General features: G+C 54.5%; 1 protein-coding gene across 1 annotated transcript; it reads left to right on the forward strand.

The window, feature by feature from the left end:
• Positions 1 to 107: 107 nt before the first annotated feature.
• On the forward strand, positions 108 to 5,941 carry EMILIN3 (elastin microfibril interfacer 3). The gene is made up of 4 exons (XM_042883663.1): positions 108 to 299; positions 1,789 to 1,911; positions 3,084 to 3,331; positions 3,919 to 5,941. The coding sequence occupies exons 1-4, from the start codon at positions 118 to 120 to the stop codon at positions 5,808 to 5,810; spliced, it is 2,445 nt and encodes an 814-aa protein (XP_042739597.1). The 5' UTR covers positions 108 to 117; the 3' UTR covers positions 5,811 to 5,941.
• The last annotated feature ends 2,393 nt before the right edge of the window (positions 5,942 to 8,334 follow it).

Genomic DNA, 8,334 nt, shown 5'->3' on the forward strand with positions numbered 1-8,334 from the left:
GCAGGGCAGGGCAGGGCAGGGCAGGGCAGGGCAGGGCAGGGCAGGGCGGAGCTCCGGCCCTCCGCAGCGGAGCCTGCGGCCACCTCGTCCCCGTTGCGTTCCGCCGGGCTCGGGACCATGCGGCGGGAGCTGCGCCGCGGAGCTCTGCTCGCCTGCTTCTCCCTGGGGACGCTGCTGGCCCTCGCCGATGCCAAAGGTACCTTCTACCCCCCCGCCGCCCCCCTGCCCTACGGCGGCAGGTACAACCTCTACACGACTGGCTCCAGCCCGCAGCTCGGCAAACCCGTGGGCAAGCACAAGTAAGCGACTCTGCGCGGCCGTCGGGCATCGCGAGATGGGCATCGGCGGTGCTGGGCTGGGGGGAGGCGGTTGTGTCCCGAAAGGGACCGGAATGTACGTGTGGGCCCCGTAGGGACGTGAGAGCTGTGGGATCGGGCGGGGAGGGGGTGCGGACGGGGCTGTGTGCCTCTGTATATCCCTATGTATGGGGCTTACTGGGGCTGAGATGTGCTGTTAAGTAACCTGGAAAGCTCAGGCGAAAGAGCAATGCAGGCTTTGCGTGTTCAATATGCTTTTCCATTCCCCAGCAAGAAGGGTGTTATGTCCTGGTGGGGGGCTCTCTGTGCTTGTTTGGTAGAGCAGTTTTGTATTTGGCCCCTCTGAAAAGGGGGGGATTTGGTGTTACAAACAAGCTGAAATGAATAAAGTAACATTTGAAATGAACAATACTGGCAGTGCCAGTGGGAGCTTTCCAAACCCTGTAACATTTTCCAGCTGCTCACCCTTAAAACATCAAGCTGCAGCTATAAAGCTGCTAGCCACAGGTGGGTGAGAAAGAAAGGGGTTTCTGCAAAGGGGAGTGAGCCAGAGCCATCCCAATCCAAGCAGCCACAAGTGTGCACAGTTCATCAACAGTGGCTAGCAGATCTGCTACTAGCTTAATTAAAGAGGAGGCTGGAGGTGTCTAAAAGCAAATCCTGGATTTATGGGTGAGAGTGATTCTAAATTTCCACATGCACACATGATCTCCCTTCCATCCAGCTAAGAAAAGTTGCTGGCCTTAGTTCTCAAGTAGCCCTGCACATGGATAAATGACTCACCCTGGAGCAGCGATCTGCAGTGCTGAGCCCTGTGCATGCCCGGGGCCTGGCAGCCTCTCACTGGGGCTGAGAATGATGGGAATTGCTGTGGTTATCCCAGGAGATATGCATGGAGAGCCCTTGGAGAGGGGTTGGGAAGAAGAGGTTGCACTGCGTCCTCCTGCCCTGCCAAATACCTCCCTGATCCCGCAGCTCACTCAGGCCCATCTGCTCTGTCCTGCTGACCCTCCATTGCTGCATCTACCCTCTTCTCCTCCCGCTCTGCCATCTGCTGTGTTCCTACCCTCAGCCCCTGCCTCACCACACGTCCCCACTATCTGCCCTCATGGACTGCATCCATCTGCTCTGGCTGGCAGCCTGCCTCCAGCAGAGCAGCCTTGACCTCCATCTGTCCAATCTGTCCTTCCTTCCTGCTGTCTCCTCCTTGCTCCGGAGCTGGTGTTACGCAGTGGCACTCAGCTGTGGTCATGGTGGCAGAAGGGAGGAGGCTCTGCTCCTTGCACTGCTGCTCTGAGGAACCTGAAGAGACTTCTTTAGGGCTGATGATTCCCAGAAAACCCATTTCTGGGGGTGTTCTCCTTGCCCCCATAGCTTCTCTTGTTGAGCACAGCTCCAGGTGACTGCAGGCTGTCATGCTGTGCCCCTGGGGCAGGAGGTGACACTGCATTGCTGTGCTTCCCCCCCTCAGGAGCTATTGTGCCTATGTGGTGCAGCGCAATGTCACCTGTGTGCTGCAGGACGGCGCTGAGAGCTACGTCAAAGCTGAGTACCACAAGTGCAGCTGGGGCCCCAAGTGCCCGGGGAAAGTGCTGTGAGTATGGGGACACAAAGGGGCTGGGGGCTGCCCTTCCTTGAGGGGAGGGGGAAGCAGAGCAGGCTGAGGGCTGCTGCTGTGGGAAAATATTTGCAAAACTCTGCTACCTCCTAAATGCTGTGCTGGAGCAGGGCAGATTGTGGGGCTTTGTGGTCACCTCTGGGCAGGGATGCACTGCTGTGGGAATGCCATGCTCCCGTGTCCTCCCTGCCCCTGCTGGGAGTAGGAGCACCAGGAAAGCAAGGTGTCTTTGCTTCATGCCACTGGTGGTGGCTGTCACAGCAGCATCCTGCTCTACTGCTGGCCCTGGAACCTGTGGGCAGAAGGAAGAAAGGACCACAGCTTGGCAGCTTACAGGAAGAGGAACGGTGAAAAGAAGAGCTTATTTTCCAAAGATGTTTGAAACTGTCCTGGGTCTTTGGGAAACTGATGCTGGGAAATGTTAAAATGATTTAAATAATGGGGGATTTGGGTTTTCTTTCTCCTTCTCCCCTCACTGTGAGCAGGCATCTCCATGTGACTCCTGCTGCAGAAGCTGCAGCCTGGGTGGGGACACTGGGGATCTTGTGGGGACAGTTGCAGATGGGCTGCCCCATGTGATGGATGGGTGAAAGCACTGCTCTGCTCCTCACTGTCCAGCTCTGTGAGATGCACGTGTGGGCAGTGGTATGAGCTCACAAAGGCTTTGGTGTCACGTCCATCATTCCTACTTGTGCTGCTCTGTGTTGGAATTTGCCCAACTGTTTAACATCTATCACAGTGGTCATCTGTTTGGGGACCGGAGCAATACACTTGCTGCTGTTTTTTCCAAGCTAGCATCAAGAATCCAATGTTTTAAAAAATGATAATAAATAAAAATCAACTTATGCCTCATTAACAAAAAACCCCTCTCCACATAGTATGGTGGCACCTGGTTATTTCACCTCATGGTCCAGTCCTGGAAAGACTGGGTGATGCTTTTGCAGTGCTGGTTCATGAGCTGTGTTCTTGGGCAGGTGTTGTTGGTGCTGCACTGAGCATTGATGCAGTGAGTGGGAGGACTGTTCTCTCGGGGTCTCAGCCAGGCTCTCCTCACGCCAACAGGACCCATGGCCCCACTCTTCTATCTTACTCAGAGCTGAGGTTGCCTCTCTAAAATGCTTTCTCTTTCTCTCCCCTCTCCTGGAAAGGTACCGCACCTTTTTCAGACCCAGGTACAAGATTGGCTACAAGACAGTGACTGAGCTGGCCTGGAGATGCTGCCCAGGCTTCATGGGAGAAGGCTGCCACGACAGCCCCACCGATCAGCCTGTCCTGGTGCCCCAGCACCCCGGTCCCAAAATGCCCCCTGGGCCGAAGATGTTCCCACTCCCCAGAGTGCCTCCCCATCCGAAAAGCCACCCTGACCTGTTTGCAGGACCAAAGAAGAATCAATATGGTGAGATCTTGCTCTTCCTTTGGGTTCCCACATTACTGTACCACTGGCCTTGGTCACAGAGCTCCCAGCTTCGTGTTCCAGCACAGGGCATGAGTGTACAGACTTTAGGTGGGTGACCTTTGTGTCCAGATGCCTGACCTCTCATTACTTTGAGGATCACTTTTCTTATTTACTACATTTCAGAATGTGTGGCTTTAAAATTGCTGTACCTCATTGTTTTAAAGCTTATGATAGGATGAGTGGGAATGGCTTCAAATTGTGCTGGTTCAACTTAGATACTAGGAAGAATTGATGATGCGTTGACACAGGCCCAGGGAGGTGGTGGAGTTACTGTCCTTGGAAGCATGCAGGTTTTCCCCATCAAATTGAGTAGAGGAGCTAGGTGAAAGGAGGGAGACTGAGGCAATGTTTGGCTAAGAAAACAAGAGGCAAGTGGGAGCTGATATCAAAAAGGAGAAGGGTTGGGACTAGATGACCCCTTCCAGCCCAAGCTGTTCTATGAGGTGATGAAAAGGATTTGAACCAATCAGAAGCTCAGGAGGGAGGTAAAAGGACACAGCCCTGACCGTCTTCTCTGTCTCCTGCAGGCAGGAAGCTGCCTGGCCTGGTTGGGGACCGCCTGGAGAGGCTGGAAGAGGAGGTGCGGCGCCTGGCCCAGGCCTATGACAGCCTGCACGTGCTGGTGAGTGGGCTGGGGGACCGCCTGCGCCTGGCCATCCAGGAGGACACCACCAAGATGATCGGCTCACTGATGAACAGTCCCGGCACACCTGACTCCTCCGTGGGCTTTGGCATCATTCCTGATGGCCTGGTGGATGTGGCAGACAAGGCTGATGTCGCTTCGTATCCACCTGTTGGGGAGATCCTGACCAAAGTGGCGGAGGTGAGCGACGTGCTGAAATCCAAGGCGGATCTGCTCCATGAGGTTCGTGGCATGGTGCTGGAGCACGATGGGCAGCTCAAGCACCTGCTGGAGGCAGCCCGGCCATCACCCCTCACCTCCATGGAGCTGCTGGAGGAGTACGTGGCTGCACGGCTGGGCAGCCTGCGTGGAGAGCTGCTCGACGGCTTTGAGAAGCAGCTGGGCAAGATCCAGACTGCCTGTGACTTCCGCATCCAGGAGGTGCAGCAGCAGTGCGAGCAGGAGAAAGCTGCCAACCTGCGGCTGCAGCAGACTCTGGATGGAAAGGAGCTGGAGATCAAGAAAGAGATTTCCCAGCTGGAGACCCAGATCCAAGGGCTAACAGTGGTGGAGAGCTGCTGTAGCAGCCTGGACTACCTCACTGACCGCATGAACATCCTGGAGAAGGGCCTGCACAGCATCTCTGAGTCGCAGAAGAACTTGCACTCACGGATGGATGGAGAGATCTCCACCATCACCCTGGGGAACCTCTTCGAAGGGCGCTTTGAGGACCTAGAGGCCAGGCTGAACGCTACCGAGAGAGAAACGGGGAGCTGCTGCTCCAGCATGGAGGATAGCATGAGAGGCACAGTGGTGGCGGAAGTGGATGGCATGAGAACGGCCTTCGAAGATAAAATGCAGACCCTGGAGGACAGGTTCATGAGCATCGTTGGGGAGCTGAACAATGTCAGTGCTCCCATGGGTATGGATGGGGTGGTGGTGCCCGTGCTGGAGGGGGAGCTCGCCAGCATGAGGAAACGCACGGATGAGAAGCTGGAGGTGCTGCAGAACCGTCTGGTCACGCTGGAGAGCACCTGTTTGTCGGGCTGCAGCTCTGCCTCCAAAGACGTGGAGACCTTCCGGACGGAGATCGAGGACTGCCAGAACAAGAACCAGGACCTGCTGCTCCGCATGGACAGCACCTCGGAGCTGCTGCGCAAGCTGAACGCCACCATCCTGGAGATCCAGCGGCGCATTGAGGAGGAGGCGGCGGGGGCTCTGCAGGGGGAGATCACCTTGTTGAAGATCAACCTGAACACCGTCAGCAAATCCCTGACGGGGCTCAAGGACTCCGTCTCGCAGTATTCAGACACCGTGACGCATGTCAACTCCTCGCTGGACGAGCACGAGCGGAAGATCGAGGACGAGGTGCACTCTATCCAGGAGAAAGTCAGCGACCACGGCTCCCAGCTTTTCTTCAGCAACCGCCGCGTGCTCAACCTGAAGGGCGACCTGGAGCGCCTGAAGGCGCGCATTGCTGGTGAGCTCAGCTCCTGCCGCGGCGCTGCCCGCAGCCTGCAGCGTGATGTCGCGCACTTCGACGAGCGCATGGCAAGGGTGGAGGGAGCCTGCGGCCGGCTGGGGGCTGTGCTGGGGAGCCTGGATGGAGTGAGGGGAGAGCTGGAGAAACATGCGGGCGGCCTGTGGGACCGCATGGACCGCCTCAATGGGACGCTGGCTGCCCACTCTCAGGAAATAACGGGGCTGAAGGACAACCTGCTCGACTGCCAAGCCAAGGTCTTGGAGCTGGCGGAGCAGCTCGGCCACCTGGAGGAGCGGGCGGGAGGGAAGCATTAGCCCTGCCAAAGCGCGCTGCTTCCTCGCTTAACTTATATCACACAGACTCCAATGTGACAACCTTTTTTTTTTTTTTTTAATTTTTTTTTTTTAATGAAAAGATAAATTAAAAGCTGCTACACCCTCTCCTTCATCCCCTCCTTTTTAATTTTTTTTATTTTTTTATTTTTTTTAATTGTGTTGTTTCTGGTGCTTGCCTTGCTGTGCAGCAGCTGTGCAGCCCCTGCAGCAGCAGGTACCGGCACGTGGCCGGGGGTGATGCGTGGGCTGAGGGCTGATGACCCCAGAAGGACAATTCAGGAGGAAGCTGGAGGCGGGAAGGTTTATTTTGTTTATTATTTTTTATTTTTTTAACTTTTTTAAAAATATTTTTTGTGGATTGGTTGCCTGTCGAAGAATAAAACCCTGTAGTCATCAGTTGAGGAACAGAAATTCTCTGACCTAAAGACCACCTGCATCTTCATCCAGGGACTGAACAGAGCCAGGGCTCCTTCCAGGGAACAACTCACTGCAGGAACTGTGGATTTCAAAGCCAACACGTACTCGCACAGCCCTGGGGAGCTGCACTCCCCTCCTCGAGCCGGCAGCCCTCCATGCAGAAGGTAAATCCATTTCTACTGCTGCCTTCTCCATGCAAACGCACATGCCTTATGGAGCATATGAGGATATGCATTAAGAAAACACATGCATATATATATATATGGTATGTGTATATATATTTTTGAACAATCCGCTGTCACAGTGCTCATCCCTTTGCAAAGCTTTCTTTTGCTGCCCCCATTTCCCTTGCTGTACGTTGAAAAGCTGCATAGAGCACCTCTCGCCAGTCCTAGCAGCATTTCCATGAGCCCACGTGCTCCCTTAGTGCTGCTGTGGTTTGCAATCCTAATGTACTTTTCTGTCTGGTTCCACCTGGCACTGATGCAAAGGGTTATGGAAAAACTTGTGTCTTTCCCAAAGACACGTGTGCGTAGATCTCTGAAGAGACAAAGCCAGGCGTGGAGCAGCCTCCTGCCCTCCAGCTCTGGTTTTCTCCTGTTTTATTGCTTAAACTGTGAACGTGATTTCCTCATCTCATCCCAGGGCAGGCAAGGTGCAGCTGCTCCAGGACGTGAGCATGAGCGCACACCTGCTCATGGGTTTTCCCAATCCTGGAGCAGGAGCCTGCTTCTGCTTTGGGATCCCTAGGGTCCATGGGGATGCTGAGGATTCAGGGACCCCAGAGAGAGGAGGCACCTTGAGAAGACCTCTCCTGAGCTCAGGCCTGGAGGTAGGCTGAGCTGTGCTCCTGGGTCAGCGTGGGGCTGGAGGTGGTGTGAAAACCAAAGTGATGCACCCAGTGTCATCGTGCTTTCCCACAAAGACTGGAGAAGGTCAGTGTGTGCTGAGTGGTGCCAGCCTGGCCTCATGGAGCAGGTGCCCACCTTTCCCAGGGGTTGCATGGGCACACTGCTGCTCAGCCACCAGGGATATTGTTTTAAGGAAGGATGAAGAGGAGATTAAAGAGCCTCCACCCCACCAACTCTGGCACTTTATAGCAGAGGAACGTTCTTGTCTCAGCTCAGTGTTGCAGCTCATGGGCCCTTCCAGCCCAGCTCCCACTCTGTGCTCTGCAGGTCACCCTCTGCACAATGGGAATGGTGAGTACTGTGCCTGGCTGCAGCTTTGATGATTGAGAACCTGCTCCAGCTGAGGAGCAACATCCAGCCACTTTGGGGTATCCCAAGAAACCTGCTCTTAAATAGCACAAACTCCTTTCTTCCTCCCAGCAGAGGGCAGGGAGATCAAGGCAGCCCTGCGTGATGGGCCAGGTCCTTGCCCTGCAGGAGCACCCTGCCCCAGGCCACCAAAGGGCTGCAGCAACCAAAGAGAAAACCCAGCCCCAGGCTCACCTCTGCCAAGCTGAGCAGCCAGGGCTTCTGCCCCAGAAAGCAGCAGAACAGCTTCCTGCAGCACAGAGCCAGCACTGGCACTGACCGAACCAGGACAAGGAAGAAGTCTGAGCTTCCTGAACATGGTGCTATGTTTGGACTATTCCTGACTAGTCACTTGAAGATAGTTTGTATTTCAGTTCTCAGCTATCAGTGTTTAAAAATGAAAGGAATTGGTGTAAAATAGGGCATTTTTTTTTCTTGCAGAGAGGGAAGGAGATGGTGCCCATGCAGTTGTTTTGTGCTGGGCAGCTTTCCGAGGCAGCTGGCAATAGGTACTGCTAAAAGGCTGTGTTTTATTGTTTTTGAAACCTTGTACATTGTTCAGATGTTAAAAGCTGAAAGGCTGTTTGTACTGGAAAGGAAAAATAAAATATTTCTTGCTGAGGTTTCCAGTATCAAAATGACTTCTGTGGCTTTAGGAAAGGAGAGAAGCATAACACCCGGCTTGTGTTAAGACAGGGAGCTCAAGTTAAACACTGAAGCTATTTAGACAGGAAGAGAGGGAATCAGAGTAGCAGGAAGTGGTTCACACTCACACAGCATCAGAGAAGGAAAAGCTGGATGTAGAGCAGAGGAAGGAGCCCAGCAGT

Source organism: Lagopus leucura, unplaced genomic scaffold (assembly GCF_019238085.1).
Source record: "Lagopus leucura isolate 7727_CA_CO unplaced genomic scaffold, USGS_WTPT01 Super-Scaffold_100039, whole genome shotgun sequence".
NCBI lineage: Eukaryota > Metazoa > Chordata > Aves > Galliformes > Phasianidae > Lagopus > Lagopus leucura.

Coding starts and splice junctions, on each gene's coding strand:
- EMILIN3 (XM_042883663.1), top strand. CDS start 118: ATGCGGCGGGAGCTGCGCCGCGGAGCTCTGCTCGCCTGCTTCTCCCTG. Junction 300..1,788: donor AAACCCGTGGGCAAGCACAA/GTAAGCGACTCT, acceptor TCCCCCCCTCAG/GAGCTATTGTGCCTATGTGG. Junction 3,332..3,918: donor ACCAAAGAAGAATCAATATG/GTGAGATCTTGC, acceptor TGTCTCCTGCAG/GCAGGAAGCTGCCTGGCCTG.